This window comes from Dichotomopilus funicola (assembly GCF_033296635.1).
Source record: "Dichotomopilus funicola strain CBS 141.50 unplaced genomic scaffold C8A04scaffold_25, whole genome shotgun sequence".
NCBI lineage: Eukaryota > Fungi > Ascomycota > Sordariomycetes > Sordariales > Chaetomiaceae > Dichotomopilus > Dichotomopilus funicola.
In genome coordinates, this window is record NW_026944046.1 from 262,333 (window position 1) to 285,768 (window position 23,436).

General features: G+C 53.8%; 5 protein-coding genes across 5 annotated transcripts; 2 read left to right on the plus strand and 3 right to left on the minus strand.

Moving 5' to 3' along the window:
- Positions 1 to 434: 434 nt before the first annotated feature.
- On the minus strand, positions 435 to 1,459 carry C8A04DRAFT_36774 (uncharacterized protein; the record flags this gene model as incomplete). The annotated part of the gene is made up of 5 exons (XM_062783641.1): positions 435 to 589; positions 667 to 846; positions 928 to 1,095; positions 1,162 to 1,277; positions 1,323 to 1,459. 5 exons carry the CDS (start codon positions 1,457 to 1,459, stop codon positions 435 to 437), a joined length of 756 nt encoding a protein of 251 aa, XP_062637684.1.
- A 1,603-nt stretch (positions 1,460 to 3,062) lies between these two features.
- On the plus strand, positions 3,063 to 4,810 carry C8A04DRAFT_28002 (tryptophan RNA-binding attenuator protein-like domain-containing protein; the record flags this gene model as incomplete). The annotated part of the gene is made up of 6 exons (XM_062780486.1): positions 3,063 to 3,081; positions 3,147 to 3,179; positions 3,263 to 4,018; positions 4,088 to 4,437; positions 4,519 to 4,692; positions 4,766 to 4,810. 6 exons carry the CDS (start codon positions 3,063 to 3,065, stop codon positions 4,808 to 4,810), a joined length of 1,377 nt encoding a protein of 458 aa, XP_062637685.1.
- A 1,460-nt stretch (positions 4,811 to 6,270) lies between these two features.
- C8A04DRAFT_28003 (uncharacterized protein) lies at positions 6,271 to 8,361 on the plus strand (the record flags this gene model as incomplete). Its single annotated transcript, XM_062780487.1, has 2 exons — positions 6,271 to 8,137; positions 8,216 to 8,361. The coding sequence occupies 2 exons, from the start codon at positions 6,271 to 6,273 to the stop codon at positions 8,359 to 8,361; spliced, it is 2,013 nt and encodes a 670-aa protein (XP_062637686.1).
- Positions 8,362 to 10,005: 1,644 nt separating this feature from the next.
- C8A04DRAFT_11618 (uncharacterized protein) lies at positions 10,006 to 12,641 on the minus strand (the record flags this gene model as incomplete). Its single annotated transcript, XM_062777036.1, has 7 exons — positions 10,006 to 10,573; positions 10,727 to 10,998; positions 11,047 to 11,557; positions 11,635 to 11,756; positions 11,822 to 12,034; positions 12,112 to 12,405; positions 12,489 to 12,641. 7 exons carry the CDS (start codon positions 12,639 to 12,641, stop codon positions 10,006 to 10,008), a joined length of 2,133 nt encoding a protein of 710 aa, XP_062637687.1.
- A 5,514-nt stretch (positions 12,642 to 18,155) lies between these two features.
- C8A04DRAFT_11596 (uncharacterized protein) lies at positions 18,156 to 18,413 on the minus strand (the record flags this gene model as incomplete). Its single annotated transcript, XM_062777029.1, has 1 exon — positions 18,156 to 18,413. The coding sequence occupies one exon, from the start codon at positions 18,411 to 18,413 to the stop codon at positions 18,156 to 18,158; it is 258 nt and encodes an 85-aa protein (XP_062637688.1).
- Between the last annotated feature and the right edge of the window lie 5,023 nt (positions 18,414 to 23,436).

Below are 23,436 nucleotides of genomic sequence, written 5' to 3' on the forward strand. Positions count from 1 at the left end.
CACATACATTTGTGTAAGGGCGAAGTCAACAGAATTCTCGGATTTTGGCATTAGAGGCAGAGAAAAAAAAACAAGAAGCATTTGCCTCAGGAATTCTCTCACGGCATACTCTGCCGGTTTGTTTTCTTCCTCAGCTCAAAGATATAAAGGACCCTGGTGAAGATCACCCGCGCTCCACTGTGGACACGAACAGGCGGGACCGAATACCTATCAAGCTCCCCTCGTCTAGGTATCTTTCTTTACTTGTCAATACATCTCGTACAGATCTCTAATACTTCTTACAACGTTATGCTACAGTCTATGGGGAGATGCACCACCACTTGTAAATGCAACCATCAACAACACGCTCTCAAAGCACCGCTTATCCTAGCATCAAACACCAACCAACCATCTATCCCCTCCTTCCCAACCATAACACAGCGAAATCATGCAATTCATGCCTTGGCCTTCTTCACGTTTTTGCCAATCTGCCAGCCCCAAGACCGCAGGACCTTGACTACCTTGGGCGTGACGGCTGCAGTCAGAGGCACACGGAGGAAAATGAAGCTCTTGTGAATCGCGTATGCGAGCGCAAGCTGCGTGGCCAGACCTACACTGGTATTAGTACGCCATGAAAACGGACGTGTAAGGGCACACAACTAGGTGGATCGGTAGGCATGAACTTACTCGCTCCCTCATTGTTCCTCAGCTCGGCCTCGGCAACACCGTGGCCAATAACCTCATCTACCTCGCCCACCCGCTCGCGCTTCGCATCCTTCAATGCCTGGCGATATTCAACCCACCAAGCCTGCAACCGGTCGGGAACAATCTTCTGGACGTTCCGGATGACAATTTCCTCAAGATGGGCTGGCTTCGTATTAGCACTTTGGTCCCCTGAATCCCCAGATCCCAGGAGAGGGATAACCCCGTAAAAAGGGCAGAACTCACCAATCTTTTCCGTCCCAACCGTCCGTACAAGCAAGAAGCAAAACGGGAAATCCAGCACCGACAACGCCAAATACACCCCAACCGCCGACCACCCATATTCCCGCGACAGCTTCTTCAACCGCGCGCTCAGCGACAACGACCCCTCCTCCGCCGTGGCCTCCCCAGCTCCTGCACGGCCACCTTCCCCACGTTTCCTCCCTGGCCCTCCCTTTCCGCCGCTCTTCGGCGCCGTACCCGCGGTGTCTGCGGTTCGTCGTGGCCGTGTGGTATGGAACGGACGCCTCAACCGGAAGCCGCCGGACAGCGGAGATGTCTTGGTTGGCGCCGCATGTGCGGAAGCGGTGAAGGATCTTGTCGATGGCCGTGCGGTCGCAGTTACAGCAGTCGTCGGTAACCTTGCCCAAGGCAGCCCCGTCCTTGGTGGACTGCTGCGAACGGCGACATTCCTCAGTATCGTGGTGCTAGTGTGGCGAACGGCGGTCCCACGCCCAAAAACGAGGGCGTCGAAGACGCTGAAGGATGTGCGTAGCATTTTACTCTTTGTCTTTTCCGAGCTTATTCGTGTCTCTTTCTTTTCGGTTTTCTTTCTTAATCGCGCGAAACTTGGGGGTTCAGTGGAGGATGTATAGAGGTCTAGAATCCTACCCTCCTACTGCGAAGCAGTCGGGTGGTCCAGATGCCAACAGGCCGTATGTTCGGGTTCGCCGGAGCTCGGGGTTAGGCCTATGTTTGACCCCGACAGCCGGGCCGCGTGCTGCGAAATGTTTGGGTTCGAGCGGGAAAGGGGCAAGATGTCGGGTCCGTTCGTGAGGTTGGATGCCGAAATAGGGCTGTTATGCTCGGATTTGCTGTGGCGTCGGTGTTGTCGTGGCGTAGTGAGATTGATGCGAGTCGTCGGTCATGTGGTGCTGTGCTTCCATCCGCCTGTCAGAAGATTTTTGATGACGTCCCGGGTTCCGGAGCTCAAAACCCATGCGACAGCCCGCAGCCATTTCCGGCAGGCAAGGGCCGATTCACTCGACTCCTATTGGACAATGCGGGAGCCTCTCGGAGAAACGGTTGGGCCGGAACCCGGGGCCTTCGAACTAGTAACTAAGCGGGAATCGCCCCGAGTCTTTTCGTTTGCTTCCCTTGCTTTCAGAATCCTATCTCCCTCTACACTACCCTGCAGCCAACAATTCAACCCGCACCGGGGGGATTGAGTGGCGAGCAAATTATAGACTCGTCACACTTGTCGGTGAGGGAGAAGCCGCAGCCGGGCCTGGCATGACCAAGTTGCGGGGTCCGATTCATATGTAGGTACGAAGTAGCAAGATGGAAACCCCGGTTGAGGGTGCCAAGGAAAGAGGAGTATGTACATGAGCGCTCCTGCTCTATTAAGGCAGCAACGTTAGTTGGAAGAGAACAAGTCTCTCTGATTCCGAGAATGGCTCAAGGGGGTCGAGGTACTTCACGGCTTTCATCATTGACTGTTTTTTCTCCTTTTGCCATTTGGAACCTGGGTTCATCAGATTGGCACACTGGCTCGTTCGAGATCAACCATGCATGCCTGCCTGCCACAGTGCTTAGCCTCAAGCAACCAAGCATCCATTGCTCCCCCAAATGGAGTCGAGGGACGATGTCAACCAATCGCTACGCCGGCAGCCCGCCGCTTCTTGGGTTAAGCGCCCTCGACAAAGCTCTCGGCGCGCGTCTCTCCCAAGGCTCGGAATCGTTGATTGGGCCGTTTCATATTCCGTCGGCTCTCGAATGAGCTACCCATGCAAATGTGAGGAGGGTTGGGGAAAGAAGATGGTGGGTGGTGTGGCCTTGCGCGGTCAGCCCCTAAAAGGTGCTATTGGATGCGCCGCCAGCTATTTTAACTTTCCTTCAACTCGGTGCTGTTCGTCTCTTTGACTTTGCTCTCTGGTGTTTCTACCTTTCCATCAGCACTACACGAAACAATCGCCGCAGCGCCGAGATTCTGTCGCGAGGGGTAATTAATTCCTACTCGGTCGTAAGTGCGGGGTGGAGGATCAGCTCGTCAGCGCCGCCCAAAGTCGCCCGCGAGCTCAACTGACAGGAAATTTATTAGGTAGCAGCATTTTCGCGATCACCGCCTGACCGTGAAGTCGGTTCCTTCCGTAGCAGCCAACATGTCGAGCTACTTTCCCCGTGAGTAGAGTAGAGAAATGAACGAAAGCTCCAAAGAGTTGTCTGGCGCTGACTTGTCTTATTAGCTCCCCCTGGCGCCGGCGGCCCTGCCCCTGGAGGTATGTTAAAATACACCCTTCATCGAACCATAAAGCCCTTTACATCCAACGGAGCGATATGTTGACAACGCGCGCCAATACAGGACAGCAGAGCTACCCTCCCCCTCCCGGGTCGGCGGCCCCTACTCAGACACAGTTCTCGTACCCCTCGCCTCCTGCCAACGCCCAACAAGGCCACTATCCTGCTCCTCCCCAGGGCGCTCCGGCCCCTACACCCCCTCCGGGCTCGTCGACACCCTCGTACCAGCAACAACACTATGCCCCGCCCCCGCAGCAACATCTCCAGCAGCACCCCCAACAGCAGCAGTACGCCTCTCCTCCTCAGCAACAGCAATACGCTCCCCCGCCCCAGCAGCATCAGCAGCAGCCACCGCAACAACAGCACCAATATGCAGCCCCGCCCCAAGCTTCCCCTTCGCCAATGCAGCACGGCGTGCTGCCTCAGCACTTGCGGAGTCCCTCGCTAGCTTCCCAGGGTTCGCAGCAGACTCAGCCTCAGGCTCAGCAGCAGCAGCAATTCGCGGGCCCTCCTTCGTATCCCAAGGATAACAGTGGAGCTGGATATCCGGCCGAAAAGACGCAGCATCTCCAACAGCAGCAGCCACCTCAGCAACCTCCCCAACATATCCAACAGCAGCAGCAGCAACAGCATTCGCAGCCCGGGACCCCTGGTATTGACCCGACGGGCGCTCCTACGGGCAACAATTTTGTGGGCGCCTCGGCGATCGTTGACGATGTGGGCACCTTCAATGGCGGCAGCTATCGCATCAGCCATCGCGATTGCAACTCAATTTTGACCATTCAGTTAGCCATTGGATGTCCCATCGAAGCCAAACCTGGTACGTTATTCCCGTGACCTTTATAGATCAGGCGTGGATGCTAAGACTGTGTTTCTCTCTACCCCACAGGCGCCATGATCGCTATGTCTCCCTCCATCGTGCTTAAAGGCAACGTCAAGTTCAGCATGAAGAAGCTGGTGGCCGGTGGCGACATGAACAGCTCGACATACACGGGGCCTGGCGAGCTGCTGTTGGCGCCGCCCATGCTCGGCGACATCACCAGCCTGCGCCTGACCGGTCAAGAAGCATGGTCAGTCAGCCACGACGGTTTCCTCGCTTGCACCCAAAACGTCATCAAGGACTACAAGCGCCAGGGGCTTGGCAAGGCCATGTTTAGTGGGGAAGGTTTGTGGGTGTATAAGATCTCGGGGACTGGGCTGTTGTGGTTGACGAGCTTTGGTGCGATTATTCGGAAAGACGTACGTTTCCTTCCCACCTTTTCCCTCTTTCTGCCCATTTCCGGTCTCAGAAGCACCATCGATTACTAACTTCTTGGGTAGCTTATGGACGGTGAAAAGTATATTGTGGACAACGGTCACCTGGTCGCCTGGAACACCAAGTACGTCCTGGAGCGTGTCTCTTCGGGCGGCATCATCTCGGGCATGGCGTCCGGTGAAGGCCTGGTATGCAAGTTTACCGGCCCGGGTACCGTCTTTATCCAGACGCGGAACGCGGTATGTGTTGTCCACCACTTTATTCACAAATGTCTGCGGTTTATGATAGTCCCATTCTGACAAATTACTCTAGAAATCGTTCATGATGGCTGTCGGCGGCCAGGCGGCGGCTGCATAACCGAACGGCCTAGTTTTCTACGAGGTGAAGTAAGTCTTGTTTGGCTTCGACGGAATGGGGATGAATGATTGGTGGTACTGTTTGCGATTCTATCTTCCTCTCTTCCAAGACCTTTTGGATGCTATTTTGCAGTTTCGTATTTGAGCGGTTAGCTGGTTGCAATTGATGACGGCATTTCTCGAATTTCCCAGCAGTGTGCCCTAGACATCAAGAAGACCTTGTTGCGGAGCGGTCACAGTACACCCGTCCCGTTCAACAGATAAGATTCGCAAGATTCGAAGCCTATCTATCACCTCGGCTTCTTTCCTAGGCCAATGCTCAATGCCTCTCATTCAAGCTTTGGTGTCTCGGTTGTTCTTGGCCACGAGTATCCGAACCTCAATGCAGATGCATGCATGCAGTGTTGCTAAAAACACTGCTTCGGGGAACTGGCTTACACCCCACAGAGACAGGTTGCTAAGATTTTCTCAAGGCTCTCATCGCGGTCTCGAAATCCTAGGTGAGCTCAAGTTCCATACAGTTCTGGATGTTAAACTACGGAGCCTTCACAGCAAATTATCCAGAGCCAAAGAACAACAACTCTGTATGCTCAATACGATAATTGGGCAAGTCAACTAAACTGCAAGGGCAACATCCAGGCGGCGTCTAATGGGGAATTTTGCGGCCAACGTTCCCGAGATACACGGGAAACCGAACGAACCTTATATGCGCACGACCTACACGGTACTTCACTCGGGGAACAGCCACCATGCAGACGGCCACACCTTCCCGAATCACCTCCGGTTCTCCTGTGCCTTATACATAGCCCCTTCGTTACTTCCTAGTCCGTTTCATTCTACATAATATCTGTCGATTACTCTTTACATACTACCATCGTAACTACCGACCGAATCGGCATTCGACCCTCCTCTCTAAACCACCCAGCGAAGCCAAACCCTCACAGCGACGTTGCTTTCACAGACAACCCGCTGTCGGCCTTTTTGGGTACTCCCTCTCCGTGGATATCGTCGCCCCCTCAGCCTTACGACATCTCTTCATCTTCTTCTTGGGCTCACCTTGAGTACCAAAAGCGTTTGTTTTTGAGAACTTGCAACGACAAACAACACAAGAGATCTTAGAGATCAAGGAAGCGATACCGCCTCATACCAAAATACCCAGAAGCAAGCCGCCGACACCTCGTCCCGATCGCTTCGCCAACCCCCAACTCAACCAACCCCAGATCGACCGCATCCTGCTGTGGTCATTCCTAGCGTTCTGCAGCCCCGGCCTCAGAACCACTCGTCCTCAACGCACCGGCGTACCCTATTGAACGATTGGTCCTCCTGTCGGTGTTTCGAGTAACCTAGCCTGTTGTCAAAAGGGGTTAGAGTAACTCTGTCTGTACCAAGGCTTAGTCAACAAACACTTCTTGAACCCACGTTACCACCTAACCAGGACGACTTCTCAAACAATACGACAGGATGCCTGGTTACGCGAGCCGTATTCCTAGCCTGAAGGGCACGCCCCGTCTCCAGGCTACCGGCCTCAAATCTGCCGCATCCAACAACTGGCGCAATAGAGCTGCCGGTACATCTCTGCCGGAGACCAATAGCATCACTGGACAACGTAGCTGTGACTCGAGCGAGGATAGCTACGTCCGCGCCCAAATGGAGGCCGGTAACATTATCTCTGACGCCCAGTACCGGTATCTTCGGGACAAGAAGGCCTCTTGGGAGCATGTTGTTTCAGCGCCGGGAATGGGAATCCCTTCTTCCTCGTCTTCCAATTCGGCAGACTATGCCGGGGAGGGAACCAAAGTGCAGCTGAAGCGAGTCAAGCCCATCTACACGGCCGTCAACGGGCGAACCATTGCCTTGCCAAACCGATTTGTATTGGACCTTGTCGCCGTCGACCCGCACAACACCCCTCTCAGTAGCCAGCTCGGCGATCTAAAGAGCCTTAATGGCCACGCGACCTTTCGCCGTATCTCGACAGAAGACTCCGACAAGCTGTTTCTTGAGCTTCAACAGTTGGCTCGAAGTTCTGAAGAGACCTTCAGCAGCGCCGCCAGTGGCTCCTCCAAATCCCAGGGCTTCTCTCAGAAGTCACAGACGCTGCGCAGACCCATAGGCTTCGATGGCGCCGACTCGGCCACAATCCGACCCCGGGTATCCAAGCCAGCGCCCAGTCCTGCTGCGTCGGTGGCGGACGAGCCCGCTCGCTACCAGAAGCTTTTAAGCCGTCTGCATCTTCGACCTGAGACATCGGCCTCGCATCATCAAGGGCCGGCCGCCGCAACTTTGACCGCCCGCCGGGCAGTTGACCCAGCCATCATGGCATTGAAAGCCAAGACCGAGACGCAAACCGAGCCTTTGGAGCGGCGTGAGCTGGACGACCGCTTCAACGAGGCGAAGAGGATCTACTTGGCCGAGCAGCGCGACTCCCAGAAACGGGCCGGTCAACACAACCAGACTGATTCCGGGTACGGGCCCAGCAGCAGAGGCCAACACTCCAGCGATCACTCCACGGGTGACAATTCGCAGCATGAGGCGCATCACCACCGCGAGCAACCTTTTCTGAACCCGGCTGCCGCGGAGTTTAAGTCCACACACCAGGAGTCTGCGGACCCGAACGGTTCCACGTTTCAGAACGATGTCCCGCGATTCTCGCCGAAGAAGCTTCTGTCTCGCCAGCCACTTACCAACATTTTCCCTGACGTGATGTCGGATACCAAAGCGGGAAAGGAGGGCTCGCCTTCTCAGCAAGTTCGTCAAGCCGCCCCTGAACCATCCACGCAGCATGGCTCCCAGCACATCAACGGTGGAAGCAACCCGAACGCAACACCGCCTTCACCTTCATCGGGATTTCCAACCTTGGCCAACGCAGAGACCTTTCACAGTTGGTACGAGACCTTCGGATTTGCCCCGCCGTTCTTTGTACCACAGGGCGCCTCGCCTATGATGGGAACAGTGGCCGCAGCCGGAATCTCGGCCGGAACTCCTCCGGCAATGAACAACGGGTTCAACACATTCTCCACTTCCGGTACTGGGCCCGTCCCGATGTATCCTCAAGCCGCGATGCCGGGAGGAATGAACCCATATCACACCATGGCTGCACCGTTTGCTCCCGCTATCCCACCCCAGTTTGCTTCCCATGGCCGCAACGGCAAGCGCTACCCCCCTTACTATCCGGCTCCTCCCCCGAAACCGCGCGAACCCGACGCAGCGCAGCAAAACGATTACGAGAAATACCTGGAGTGGCGCAAGTCCAACGAGCCCGGCTACTACATGCAGTGCAAAATTCGCCAGGCCAACCGTGTGATGCGTCAGTTCCAGCGCCAGAACCCAGGTGCGCGGGGTGCGCCGAGTCGGCCGGGCGGCAGAAATCTTGATACCCGCAATCCTGAGAACTAGAAGGCCATATCAGGGCAGGCCAAGGCTGCTGCGATTGCCACCAATGCTGCTGCTGCCGCGGAGAGAAGGAAGAAAACTGAGGAGATAAAGGAAAAGTTCAAGAAGGGGGTCCACGAGCGGAGCCAGGGGCTAGAGACGGAGGTCGAAGTTGCCGCATAGGTGGATGATGAACTCAAGGAACCCCCGAACAAGAAAAAAAAAAGGAATAAAAACACAGAAACAAAAAGAAAAGGAAAATAAGTAACAAAGGATCTGGGGGAGTCCGGGGATAGGGTTAGAGTGGGATACGGGTTATATTTCTTTGCAACTTGAGGACTGGTATTTATCTAGCTATCGGTGCCGTTGGGCGTTCGGAGTGGCGGCTCCTCGGGTCACACTTGGGATTTGGGCTATCGTCCCTTTCTCTTTCTCTTTTCGCTTCTGTCACTCCTCTTCACGAACCCCTAGTCCCCCTTACACACGCACACACAAACACAGACACGGACACCCGGGATCTAAAATTTGCCATGAGAAGGGCGGGCGTATAATACTTAATCATGCGGTTGGCTTTTGCTTTTCTTTCCTTATGTTGATTCTATCCATCCCGGGGCTAGGTCACGTTGTCGCACGATCACAATCTCTCTCTCTCTCTCACTCTCTCACACACGCATTTCTTATGTCTTTTTTATACTATTTCTTCACCCACGAGAATGTATCAGCCAGGCACATTTGGCTATACTTGTCCCATTCGGCCTGGGGCTTAACACAACACGCACACGCATGGATAGGCTCGCAACAGACATACACGGTTCCGTAGCTTAGACATTAACAGAATGAAACAGCACGCTCGCTCCAATTACTCTCTAGTCTTGTGCGAATGTTGTGGCCTTGGTCTTGGTTATCTCAAGAATGAGTTGAAGAAGTTAAGCTTGTCACAGGATCCTAGTGATTAAGCAGACCTGGGTGAGTGCTGGGGGACAATCGATGAGTGCCTCTCTCTGTAGTCGAGGCTAATCAACTGTCCAAGTCATATTATCTTTGGCACAACAAGTGGTTAATATCATTACATTGGTTTTTACACTACCGTTTCAAGTTTACATGGTAGCTACAACAACACATTTGTTTCCTCCCCTACCCCCAAATCCATCATCCATTCATCCCTCCATCCATCCGTGTTTGCTCCTTCAAACTAAGAGTGGCATGGGGGGTCTAGGCGTACATGAAAAGACAGGACGGTCATCAACATCGTAACGGTCGTGAAAATGCGGTTTGGTGTCTTGGTTTTCAAGACACGTTTCTTCTTTCTTCAGCAAATTGTCGTCATGGAAAGGAAAAGCCTCCTGGTGAAACCCTAAAGAAGGGAAAAAGACCCAAGCGAAAGGAAAAGAAAGAACAGTCGGCGTGGAGCTCGGTGTTGAGCTCACTGAGGGATAGAGCATGGAGCTTGTCGTCCTTGGGTTCGGCGATGAAGTCAGAGAACCCTCCGGAAATATACCGAGAAAACTGCGCTGATAGGTACAGGGACAACAAATGCCTGCAAAACTGACAGGGAAATTCGACCAGGAAGACCAGGAAATCGGCCAGTAGAAGTGCCGAGAAAACTTCAGAGATGCGCGAGGAGGGGTGCTCGGTAAGTAGAGCGCGGTGGAAAGAAACTGGGAAACTCCTGGGAGACGCACGGCGGAAAGTGACGTAGAAAGTGCCGGGCAAGGTGGTGAGAGAACAACAGAGAAGCAGGCCGGATAGCTAGTCTTTGCCTGTGCTAGGCTGGGCTTGCTTCTCTCCCTCTCTCTTTCTTCTCTCTCTCTGCCTGTCTCTCTCTCGCTAGACCCAGTTTTCCGCTGGCCACACTGGTCCAACATACCGCTTGGTGGAGTTCAACTCTTTCCCCTTCTCCTTTGCCGCAGCCTTGGCCGCGTCCCATTGCACGCCGGCGAGGACATTCTGATAGATCACCTTGATCTGCGGGTGGTTGATGAGCGCTGAGATCAACTTCAAGACGTTGTCCCAATTGCCCGGGTAGACGTACACGGTGTGGACGTTGGGAAAGAGGTCGAGCCAGTCGACAAAGGGTTGGCCGTCGAAGCGCGTGGGAGACAAGCTATGGGGATCGTGGTAGAAGTTGAAGTCGTGCAGGCCGAGGGTGTGTAGGCTGTCGCAGGCGAGGAAGTCCAGGTCGCGCTTGGGCGTGAAGCGGTCGGTCGGGGTCGCGGGGACGAAGGATTTAGTGTCTAGAGCGATGTCGAGGACCTGGAGGCGGTTGTTGCGGGCGGAGAAGCTCAGGATTTTCTTGAGCTTCTCGGGGGTCAAGGGAGAGCTGATGCAGCGGAAGACTTCGATGAAAGGGAAGGATTCGTCTTTTTCGTTGTAGTCGAGATCACTATTGTCACTGCTAGGAGCAGGATTGCCATTTCCATTTCCGTTACCGTTGCCAGGGCCACCATTTCCGCTCGGGAAAAAAGGGCTGTCGTCCAAATCATCCAGGACATTAGGCATGCCGACCGAGGGATCAGGGGTGTCGATCTTCGGGATTGCTACAGAATACAGGATGGAACTAGCCAATCCGTGCTGGCCCAGTAATTCGATAGAACGCAAAGCCTTCGGCATGAGTGGCAGGATACTCGGCATAACAGGGTCCCACAAGAAAAAGTCAGCAAAATGGGCAAAGTCCTGGTTGACCGCCCCGTCAATGACAAGCCTGCGGAGTCGTGGCCACTTGTATCCATGAGAGACAGATGAAACGTCACTCCGTCCGAGTTGGAAAGGCCCGCTAACGCAGAATTCCTCGAGGTTTGGTGTAAACGCGACAAATCTTGCCTACTCCAGTTAGTCAGCGGTCGGAAGGCAGCAGGGTCAGGCACTTACGAGGTCAAGGTAAATCTCCCGCCCGTTGTTCGTGATGCGTAGAAATTTCAGGTTGTTCAAAGCAGAGGAGCAGGGGGTCAAGTCAAGGCCCTCACATGTATCCACGAGGTCCAGTACGCGGAGGCTAGCCCGGCAGAAGGGGAGGATTCGTGAATGCACGCCCTTGATGCTCTTAAGGGAAAGATGAGTGAGCCCAATTTTAGACAGCCGTTTAGCAAGAACGTTCCATGTGTTGGAAGGATCCTCGAGAACATAAGAGCCAGCTCCCTTGTGTCCTAGGTGTAGCTGTCGTAGTTCTGGCATGCCCTTCAGGATCTTGAAGAGTTTCTTTGGCGAGAGCCCGAACTCAACTATGTCTTTGATGATAAAGGTGTAGATCTGCGGGTGCCTCCCGAGGAAGATAGAAAAAAATCCCTTGGCGTTTCCAGGCCGGGAGAGGCTCAGGTGGCTCCAGAGTAAGCCGTCCTGGTTCACAAGACGATTCCAGGACCGGGAAACGAGCATACAGCGGCTTTGGTTCCAAAAATGTACGTTAGATACTTTCCAGCGGGTGTGTGCGTGGTGAGAGGGGCCTTTCTTCAAGCTTACATGAGATCCGAAATGCTGAGAAACGAGAAAGTCAAGCTCATGAGTTCAGGGGGCATCGCTCGGGACGGATCCCTTCGGGCCACATCGCTCCTGAGATGATGGGCCATTCGCTGGAGAATGGTCTAGAAAGGCGGGCAATGTATTAGCAGACTGACCGAGTAATGAATCTTGGTGGTCATCGACTTACGTCGTAACGATCCTTGGGGATCTGACGATAGCGGCTCGTTAAGCGCACACCAATCTCAACAAAGCGCACAAGACAATCCCTGAGAACCACGGAAGAAGGTATCGTCCCGATATTCTGTGTGGCTACAGCGGCGGCCCGCATCTCGGGGGTGTTGGGATCGTTAGAATGACTTCTCAGAAGATATCGGAGAATGCGACCCCCTCGGCAATAACCCTACAAAGCAGCGCAGCGTCAGTCTTTCATGCCGAGTTACATCTAACATATATGGAATATGGCCGCTTCAAACTCACCACGGCCGAGGTAGGATCCAACCGCACAGTAGACAGCGCGGTCGAGAGGGCCGCAGTGTACTGCTTGGCCTTGTCTAGGCAATTGGCAAGTTGGTCGAGAGCCAGGGCGTGCTGCGGGTTATTGCAAGACGGCCACGGGTAACCACATGTACAAGGGCACTCAGCTACCTGACGAAGGGCAGCGGGGTCGTTTGTCTTGACCGCCTCCATACACTGAATGATGTGGCATGACTTGTCTTTTCCATGCCGCTGCTTGCCCTGACCTTCGGGATCGCAGGGGCATATCTCCACGGCCTACACAACTTGTTAGACTCGTCCATCTACCGACGGCCAACCGAGTGACGTCGGTTCTGAGAATGATGAGAAGAGTAACTCACTTCCATAACTATACGGATAGCTTTGGTAACCTGGTCGTCGTCCAACAAATTCCGACTCCGCGAAATGAGATGCTCCATCTTGTCATCTATTTCGGTCGGAGGAGGGGCATTATGTTGCCCACTGTACGTATCACTGCACCACGCATTATCCATGGCGACGGTGCCCTGTCAATGTCTCCAAAAAGCAGGAGGTAGGGCCGACGGTCAGCTTCAATACCAGGAATAAGGCAAGTTGAATTTTGGAGGATCGATTTTCAAAAAGACCTCGAAAAAGTCGGCGATATTGACGAGAAAAAAATAGAATTGGGCACGACACGAAATCTCAGCTCGACAAGCTAATTAATTTTCATCAAACAACCGGGCCGGGCGGGGTATTCGGAAGTTTGAAGAATCCAAGTTCCAAAACACCACAGGGTTTTACACAAAGCGGCATCATGCTTATGACATCGCCAGTTTTGTTTCCGTGCTTTCCAAAACTTGACGTCGATGGGTTGAGGTTGAGGGATGAACGCGCTGACACGTGCTGCAACGCGTCACGGGCACTTAATTACAGGGTGTCTTCGGGTGAATATCGGCTATCTACAGCGCTGAGCCAAGTTCACGATTCAGTGTTCCTGTAACAAAACCCCAAAAAGGCGTACAAAGAAAACAAAAAGGACCAGGATAAAATCTAACTTGCGTAGCTATAATTTAATGTGGCCTAGGATGCCAGTGATTCTGGAGTTGTACAATAATACTAATCTTTACAAGTTTACCAAATCACAAAAATCAAAGTCGTGAAGACCCTCCCGCACTTTTATTGTAATTACCTCCACCTACAGTGTATTAAAGAGAACGGAAAGCAGGAATCACGGAAAACCAATAAGCACAACCAACTTTAAGTTTCTCCTAGCCTGCTCAGATAGTATTCATGTACTTGCGGTCCCTGCCATTCGTCCAATCACTCCATTTGACATTCGAAACAAAAAATTCTTGTTTCATGCTTCAAATTGCTACTCATCGAACGTTCTCTCTCACCTCAGTTTTGGGCCCTCTGGCTTACACATCCGCATTCGCCGTACCTCATCAACGACAGCCCCCAACTACACGTACATGTAAGTACAGTGTAAGACCGCCCCCCACTCGCCACTGCCCCTGTTTCAAGAGCCGCGATGCCGCTGCTGTGTGCCCAAAACCATCCTATGTACTTCCATCCGACCGTTCCGCATCTGCATTGCAGCTATGGGTTACATTTCAACACCACCACCCCCAACTTATCAGGTTCCCAGAATATCCCCCCTCCCCCTTTTCCCCTCCCGCCGCAACGCGAGACACGCATACATACGTACACCCACTCACCCATCCATCCACTCCGCTGAGAAAACTATTCTAGAAGCGTATGACAGCCGATTACCGAAGGTCGCACTCAGCACGAGTGGTCAGGAACGAAGCAACCCTCATGCGCCAGACCCGTACTTGCACCACATACACGCATACATTTCATTTCATGACACACACACACACACAAATCCTCCCTTTCTACCCGAGACTACGGCTGACCTCTGCATGTAACCCCAAAACACACGAGGCGGCCACACCACCTCCTCAACATCTCTTTTTGGTGTCTGGTCGTCTGAGCTTACCGGGTCGTCCGAAAACAATGCAACCCATAACTAAGAGGACTTGGGGTTCTGTAAAGCGGCGAATTGGGGTCCGTACTGTACCGCACCATACTGTATCGTACCTGCCCGCGCTTTCCCTTGGCACAGCTCGTGTACCATTTTAGAAGGTTTGATCGCCGTTGCGGCGCTGTCAACCGACACGACTGTCTATCGCTTAGGAGAGTGTCAACTCCCAACCCCCAAAAATCGCCTGCTACTTACCTATGCCACGAGACGTTCACAGGAAGAGGCTTATGCACGTCCCACCGTCATACACCTCACAGATGAAACTATAAGCAAAAAGAGTCAGTCGTTTGCGTGACGCTTGGCTCCGTCCTCCAACTTCGTGTCACACACCAAGAAATTTAGGCTTCTCTTGGACGCAGCGCATATTCTAGTTTGGGAATGGGAACCGGCCAAGAAGGACTCCTTGCACGACGTCACAAGGTGAGAGAACAATCAATGAGACAACTAAGACAAAGTCCGATTCCTTGGTTTCGGTCCTTGGCCATGCCTACGAGTTAGAGTCACCGGCAGCACGTGGGCGGCGGCGTCCTGAGGTGACGAAGCGTAAGCCTGGCAAGGAATAAGGAATGCGGAGGTACCACATGGGGGGAGTTACGCAACCCTCCTCCCTTTGGAAAATGGTGAGCGAAACCGATGTACGACAGTACTATACCTGAGTCCTTCCGACCCACGACGAACAAACGGAAACCAAAAATTGCCTGGAAAATCGGGTTTGAACCGAGCCTCAGCGCAACATCAACGCAAGGCAACACGCAAGCCGAAGCAAAAGCAGACAAGACACAGCAAAATGAATCCTCCCGCGCCGCACCGTTTCTTCCGATACACCCACACCGTTTTCCCACGGACTTTTGAGGACATACACACACACCGACGCCGTGCCCGCCGGAGATAAAAAACACCCACAGCCCACTTTCAAGCCTTAAGCCCCAATTCCCCCCGCCGCTCCAGGGCTTACCCGCTTCCGCTCCGGCCTTCCCGGCCGAGCCGCTTCGCGTGGTCGCTCCGGATGGATGACGGGGCCCCGACACCCGCTCCCCGCGGAGAAGGAATAGGCCAAGGAAACTGGCTGTCATTGTCGTCATCCTTGGAAATCCAGGCGGTGCGCTGGGCTAACTAACTATGGCTTGGACGAACGGAAATCGGGAGATAACGGGAGTTGACGTTGATTCCATTTTTGACATCATCCGCCTGCCACATAATTACACACGCACACACACATACACACACGCTTATTTGTGTTGTTAGATCAAGCGGTGATGTATCATGTGGACTTTCCATAGTTTAACTCCGACCCAGCCCGATCCGAGGATTCCGTAAGCGCGTGAGCGAAGATTTGGCATCGCTTTCCAAGTGATGTTATCGCGATCTCACGAGGTAGAATAACGAATGTCACCCAGGTTTGCAAAAGACACACCTTGAGCAGGTGCAGGCGTGGGCGTTTCGCCGGGTCAAAACCTGGTCACGACAACCAAGCCGTCAAACGTGAGACAACACAAAATAACACAGAGATAGTGGAAACCGTTGCACAAAACTTTAGTTATTCCAATTAGCATTCCAAAAGCCTCTACCCTTTTTGGGGGATTGGCTAGCGCTCGTGATGGCTACTAGCCTCCCGCCATCTAGTTATTTTTATCCCCATCTAGGCAGGCATGACCAAAATGAGGTGTTTTGCCGACAGTGGCTTGCTGAAGCAAGACTCTGTACAATACACTCTAGTGTACTAGTCGTACCTTACCTACCATCCGATCCAACCCGTCACACGGCCACAACACCCGCTCCCTCAATAGCGAGCGGGCGCCATCCCGCTCGGCAAAGCAAGGCGAGAAAAAAAAGCGAGCGGCGGGCGGCCGGTCGCACTTGGTTGTTGTTTTGGGTGCTGACAAGACAAGGGCCGCTGCCCGGAAGTTCTGGGCGCCACGGGTCTTGGTTGCTGCGGCTGCGCCAGTTTTGGGGCTGAGAGGCTGAGAAATCAGGGCTTGTTGATTGATTCTCGGAATTGAGGATGACAGACGGAAAAAAAAGAGAAAGTAGTTAGCCTCTCAATCCCTCGCTTGTTAATCATCAATTACCCTTGAGGGTTCAAGGGTTCGGGGGAGGGGAGGTTGGGGCTTGTTGGGATGGTGGTATATTTCTCGGTTTGTTTGCTCCGGCGGTGTATGGTAATGCGGGATTGTACGGAATTGGTGTGCACGTGTAGTGTATTGCAGTAGGATATTTTAGGGAATACGGATACCTGACTGCTGTGGTACACCAGCTGAAAGTTACACGCCTGTTTTGCCGCACCTTAATTGGCCGCCCTAGGCGAGCCCGTCGGGAGAAACCGCCAATGGGGAAATATTCCCCGTCCACGCCGTGCAAGTCGTTTGAACCTCCCGCCGTGTTAGTGTGACGGGAGAGACACCCGTCATGGATTGTGCACGACAATTCGTTTTTTTGGTGAGACATTTACAACTCACTCAGTTGGCGTCTCTCTCTGCAGCGTTTTTTCTCGAGATAGTCCCCATCCACCTCATCTCGTAACAAACACGGGAAAATTACTCACGTGAACATCCACGCTCACCGACTAGCCAGGGGTGAAAGTGGCCGTGCAATGCCGTGCCGTACCACATCAAGATCGGGCGGCTGCACTGCCGAGCCGGGCCCCGCCCCGTCAATCAGTCGGCCGGGCCATTACCCGATTTGGACAGAGCCCCCAAGACGCTCTGGGAGCGGCAAAGCTTGGGAACAACAGGTGCAGTAGTCACGTCGGAATGGCTTCAAGATAGGTAATTCATTTTTTGAAGTGACGTCTTTCTTCAATTATATCCTGGCTATGTAAGGCCTCCTGTCTATCCCTCTCCACCAAACCCTCGCAGACGTGGCAACCTCCTGGAATCCTGCCAGAGGATGCCAACCCCAGCTGACAAGAGAGAATCGTGAAGATAGGTTCCGGCCCCGAATACAAAGCCAAAAGTCAGATAGAAGTCTATATTTCCTCGGAGCAGGCCATATGCTGCTCCTCCCGGTGTTCTCGTGATTCGTCCATCCTTCCGCCCCACACTCCAGGTGTGGCCGTTGACATGTCGCTGCTGCCAGAGCAGGAATTAGACATAATGAGGAGTGAAAGTCCATCCAACGTTAAGCATCCAACATCTCAGACATAAGACAAAATGAAAAAGGCAAAGAAAAGCAGATCTAGATAAAAAAAAGTGTAGAAGAAATCTGAAAAGTGAAACGTTCCCGTTCTAAACGTAAACCAAAGAAAAATGAAGAAAAATCCAATGTATCTCGTCCTTCCAGTTGCCTGGAGTCGCCCGCTGTTTCATAAACGCCTGGTATCATATCCCATATGCATGCTTCATCCCATCCCGTGCTGAAGAGAACCAAAAATAAGAGTACAAAACAGAAACGAGGAAAAGGAAACCAAAGAGGGGAGAGAGTTGTGCTTCAAAAGCCAGGCAGTGCTGTACACATGCCAGATGTCGTTCGTTCCTCCACATGCATTCCCTTACCGATGCCGTGCTTGCGTGAAGCGGTGAAACCGCTAAGCTCCAAAACCCCAAAGAAACTGTCCCAAGATAGGAAACCGTCGTCGTCCGTAAAATTCGTGGTAGTCTGGCATCCAGCCCGTCGTCGAGTGGAAAGAAAAAGATCATGGCCGCCATACGTGAGTTCGTCCCTTGCGTGTCGTGATGATCATCGGTTTGCCGTCGTGCCCTCCTCCCCCATTGGTTTGACTGAAAGATTCCCCGTCTTCAATGACATAGGCTGCGTGTCGAAAGTCCGGCTCGGCATTCGTGGAGGGTGAGGAAGTCTGTTAAAGAACGGCGGCAGGAGCCGATGTTGAAAACAAGCGGTCGTGGCCCACGAAAAGGTAGGAGAGCTGGGAAGGGGGCTGGCTCGATGCTGAAGCTCTCACCCGAAACGAGTAGAGATACACGACCCAATCCCAAAGTTTGAAGCGTTCCAGCGGCGGTGTATGCCGTGAACAACAGCCCATCGTCATCAAAGACAGTACTCTTCATCGGTAGTGGCCGTGGGAGCTCTTGGAGGAGCGCCCCGAGCCCGAGTGGTAGCCCGAGTCCGAGTAATGTGTGGCGTAGGTTGAGTAGTCGTGGCCGCTGGAGTGTGATGTGTGGTCACTGCAGGCGTAGCCGACGAGGATTGTCCGTAGTTGGATGCCGTGGCCTGGTCGGCCATAGGCCGCGCAGCGGTCGACAGCGTGTTGGTAGTAGAGGCATCGGCATGCCGAGTAGCGCTCAACTAATTGGTAGCACATCTTGAAGGTGTTCTCCCGCGCGGGAGTGGATACGGGACGGGGTGGCGAAGGGGCGTTTGTTGACTTGTGATGTGTGGCAGTTCGTGGCCTGAAGAGGTGGCCAAGGTGTGATCCGACCGATTGGTAGTTGTGATCGGAGTCGTGAAGGTTGACTTGTGAGCGTGATGTGCAAGTGTCTGACTGATGACTGACTGATCGGAAAGGAATAGAGCGAGAGGGCAAGATAAATATGAGCAAAACGTCTCTAAGGCAACACCGGAAAGGAGCAGCCCGGAATGGGGCAGGGCGACCGTTGGAAACGGTAAACGGTGGGTTGAAGCGAACGGCGAGCAAGCAAAAACGAAAACAGGAAAGAAAACGTGAGTAATCAGGCACAAGACCTGTCAACGGAAAGGCTGTGATGTCGACTCATCAATATCCTAGACCGAGGGGAGGGTCTCGTGGCAGCCTTATAGGCCCCAGGAGCCGGCGGCGGAGGTCTCCCGGTGACATCTAGGCGGGCCTGGGGCCGGAACTGCTTGCGGCGTGAAGGCAGCAGTGACGCCAGCGAGCTGCTCACTGCATATGGAGTAAGGTCCCAGGTAAACCGAGTGACGGATGACTGGGGCATCGTCTGCAGTATGCAGGCTAATGCAGAGGGCGCGGTCCCAGAAAGAAGGCGCAGGGAGTTTGTTCGACCGGACGGGGGCCTTGGACAAGTACCGGTCAGTACGTACCGTAAGTACAGATTACCGCGTATGGATGCGGCCCAGGGTATGTGTTTTTGGTGTTCTGACGGTATGCCAAGGCGCAGCCCGGGTGGGGGCATGGAGGGTGAAGGGTGTGTGGGCCTTCCCCCTGGGAAGCAGGAACGGAGAGCTCGCATGCAGCAGGCCCTTGGTTGCAGGTTGCACACCGAATTGGAGAGGAGAGGTGCGTGTTTCTTCGCAGATGCGCACGACGATTTTGGTGGGATCGGTTTGGGCCGAGGACGATGAACCTCCTGACATGCCCCATTTGGTGAACCTCTGTCGCGGCAAACCGTCGTCCTCAGGTCAAGCAAGGGTTACCCCTCATCGACTTTTTTTCATTACCCCTGCTGGCCCCCAAGGCCCGGTCCTGGAAAACGGGCTGCGCAAATCATTGCTGGGATATCCCCCCCGCCAGATCGCCTAAAAATCTGGCCCGAAATCCTAAGGCTGTCCCACCACCGCAGCACCAAGCAAGCCCCCAGAAACCGCCCAAACGGAACGTGGGAACCTCACTGGACGGCTTTCCGGGGCAGCCCGCTGCGGCGTGACTAACCCTAAGAATTGCGGTGCAGTCCAAACCGGTCGTGGAAACTGCCGAATCATGTGCCTGCGAGCCGCGATGGATGTTGCCCTGCCCGTTTGATGAATCCTCCCGGAATTGCAACGGTTGAGCAAACCCTGACGTCAAGGAAATCGGCCGTCGCTATGATCCTATCCCTACCTTCGATTCAGTTCGACCTCTGACGGGACAGGATGAACTCCACCAGCGACAAGCACGACGACGGATGCTTAGCCATATCGAGGATAGGCCCGGCCGATGCAGGATCGAAAAGACCGTTCCGAGTTAATTCATTCTGCAGGTAGCCCCTCCACGTCACGAAGTGCAAGAGAGGATAGCATCTCTCGGACATAGAACCCGACGGCTGGATCCTGGATGCTAGCCGTGGGCATGAGGCTCATGGACGGGAATTGATGGTGCCGTGCCTCTTCGGGCTGCAGAAAGCATTGCAGGTGAGAGAACTCCCCCCTCGACTTGCTGTCCATCGTTCTGCGACCTCGTGTTCGGCGGAAAACAAGCCGGCTTGGGAAGGCAACCATCATCGCCCCGTTGTGGAGAGCAGCGGTCCCCTGGCTTGCCTGGCTCCGGTTGCTTGGCAGACCGGCCCGGCGGAGTGAGCTCTTCTCATTTTCGATTGTCGACCCCGCGGCCGTTCAACCACCAAGCGGCCCGCAACACGGCGCAGACGACCGTCTCCCATGTGAAGAGGGAATAAGCCCCTCATCTCAAGGGTATGGCGAGCAGGGCTCGACGCCCATCTCCCTGTAAAAGTGAGCTTGCCTCCAGTGACAATTTGACGCAGGTGTCCCTAAGCAGATATTCACATGTTGCGCTATTGTCCGTCCGCTGCTCTGGTTGGTGTTGTTGTTGTGCGGGATGTGCGGCTTGTGTCCGATGGCCTACGATCCGGCCAGGGTGCCAGGGGGGATCTCCCGAGATGGTGTCATGGTGGTGAAACGGCTGCCAAGAGATCGCCCGCTGAACAACCGGAGTTGTTGATTGGGGTTGTCGTTTCCCAACGATCTGTCGTGAGGATGGGCCGGCGGCCTCTGCTGACATGCGGCGCCGAACGAGATCCGGAAGACTCCCGGCGCCGGTCTGACACTGAAAGCGGCTGTTGGAGCTTGTGGCACCATCATTGGATGACGGTACGCAGTAGTCCGCAACGGCCTCGGCATCCTCCAAACATACGGACTAGTTCCACCCGGGAAACCCTGAACGTGAATCCAAATTCTGCAAACCCTCATTCGTCTGGAAATAGCCTCAAGGGCAGGTGGGGGGTATCATGCGGGAGTCATCAGACTAATGCAGTCGTTCTGGTCTATTTGTCAAATTCTCAGGGACCGTATGTTGCCCAATAATTGCGATTGCACGCTACGAGGGGAAGAGTTGCAATTGATCGCCGTGGGCCGCCCTCCTAGACCGTCTGACTGGGACTCTGTTACATACCGATTCAAGGACCGATGTATCGAGCGGGTAGGCCAGTCCACATGTTCCCCCAGGCGGAAGCGACTTGGCATCGAATGCCGACTCGTGTGTACCAAAGCGTATATCACTGGACATGCCGAATGACTTGGGTTACCTTCGCGAAGCGTTGGATTGCTGGGACTGTTGCATTGAGCACACCAAACAGTAGATGCTCTCTGGAGACAACCACGCAAGCCGAAATGTCAACCTGTTCGATATTCGGTCAACAGGCCTAGCCAGGCCCAGCGACCGAACCGGCGTAAATTGGATCCGGTTCCAACGGGCCTGTGTTGCGCCTTGTGGTATGCCTCGTCATCTATTCACGCAGCCTCCTGCACGGAGCGTTGTGCGGGTGGAACTCACAAGAACTCTATTCATCCTACACTACCAGTGCTCCTCCGATTATGGAACTGAATGAAGGCAAGCGTTGGTCGTGATCAGGGTTCTCTCGTGAGCGAACCAATCGCCTGGGGCATCATGGCTAGGGGACCAATGCCTGTTGCAGGCACTGCAATTGTCGGTTTGGCGGCTGGGCGAACCAGAATTCATCTCACCTCAAACTTCGCTGCAGCAATTCGCAGCACAGCCTCGCAACGGACGACTATGACTGGCCGCCAGTCGATTCCCCATCGGTTGAACCTTGATCGCATTTGCAACGAATTAGATCGATCTCAACAATGGAGCCGGAACGCCGGGACACCGGCGATGGTGGAGCATGGGGTGGAAGAAAAGAATATGTCTGAGAAGCCAAAAAATAACCTGCGAAAACGATCAGAACACTGACATTCATTCCATGGGTTTCCTCACTGGTGAGCGGCCACATGACAAGTGGTGGTCGTTCGCTCCTCCCCTCTTTTTTTGACACCAGTGACCAATTCATCAACACGCTAAAATATTCTTGAGAAGGCAGCAGCGACCTCACGAAGTACCACTGGGAGGGCGTGTCTGTTGAACGGTTGTGCCTGCCAAACTTCCGGTTCCGTTCATCGGTTTCATTCCTTGACTTTCCCCAACTTTCTCTCTTTCTCTTCCGTTCTTTCCTTTCGATCTGGTCACCAGGCCGATGAGAGCGACCCGATTCCTTCCCCGAACATCCGAAGACGCCGAAGCCTTGTTTTGCGAACCCTGAATCCACATACTGTACGGGCAAGAGCGTCAGCTCATTGCAGTAAAAGTGCGCAGTCCATGCAGGAATTGACGCTTGCCTCGGTTGCCAATGTTAAACCGGGTACAATTCTTCTTGCGCCTGCCCTTCGTGAGTTGTGTCACCGCCGATTACCCGGATCGCTTAGTTTTTGTGTAACTATGGGAGACATCATACACCGGTGCCGCGGCTCGGGCCCTCTTGTGTTTCCTCACCATCGTCAAACCACCACCATAGCATCTCAGTTCCTGTCAGTCCCTCGGCTTCCATTCCTTTCCGGCACCAAGCATTGGGTCTGTGTGAGGTTCTCAAGGCTCTTGAGCATTGTTCGGCTATGTGAGACAGAAGACCGCCGCCTTGTATCCAGGGCCAAGGGCGTAGGCTCGCGCCTCCCCCTCTTCCTTACTCAAGAATCATTCCGCCCCCAATATGAGCAATGACTCGGCGAGCACGCGGGCAGGAGTGCAGGCAGAAAATGGTTTCCTTGTTTCGCGTAAGGTACACTTCGATATCCGACTAGTGCTCGTATCCTAGGAGAGCTGGACCCTATATTTGGTATCTGTTGTCCGTGTGCCGGTACATCTAGAGACTTAAGTCATTGTTCACGCCCGGAAAGACAGGGAGAGCTACATAAGCAGACCGAACCCCGAGCCACATAAGTGGCACAAGGAGGAAGGCAGAATTCCCAATTTTCACTTGGCTTCCGTCTCAATGTCTTGTTGAACCTCTCCGTTTTTACCATGGCTCGGCATGACTCCGTGGGTACACAAACGGTGGTGTTGATAGTGATCCCGAACAACATCACCAAGGCCCCTACATCCTTCTTCAACCGGGCGCAATGGGAATAGCCGAGAACACGAGAAGAAAACCAGACAAGTAGAAAGATACCGTATTTTTTTCCTTCACCGAACGCTACCACCCAAGCCACACCTGACTGGAGAGTTGATGTTACACAGCATGAGAATACATCAACATCCGAACTGGGAACCCACCCCGAACTGTACTCGTCGCGTCTGCGGACATCGCCGGCTCCGAGCAAAGTTGCCAAACAAGTGGACAGTATCGCCGAAGAAACGAGCGTACGTGGAGTCATGACCCATATTCTCATGTTCTCGTTCTGGG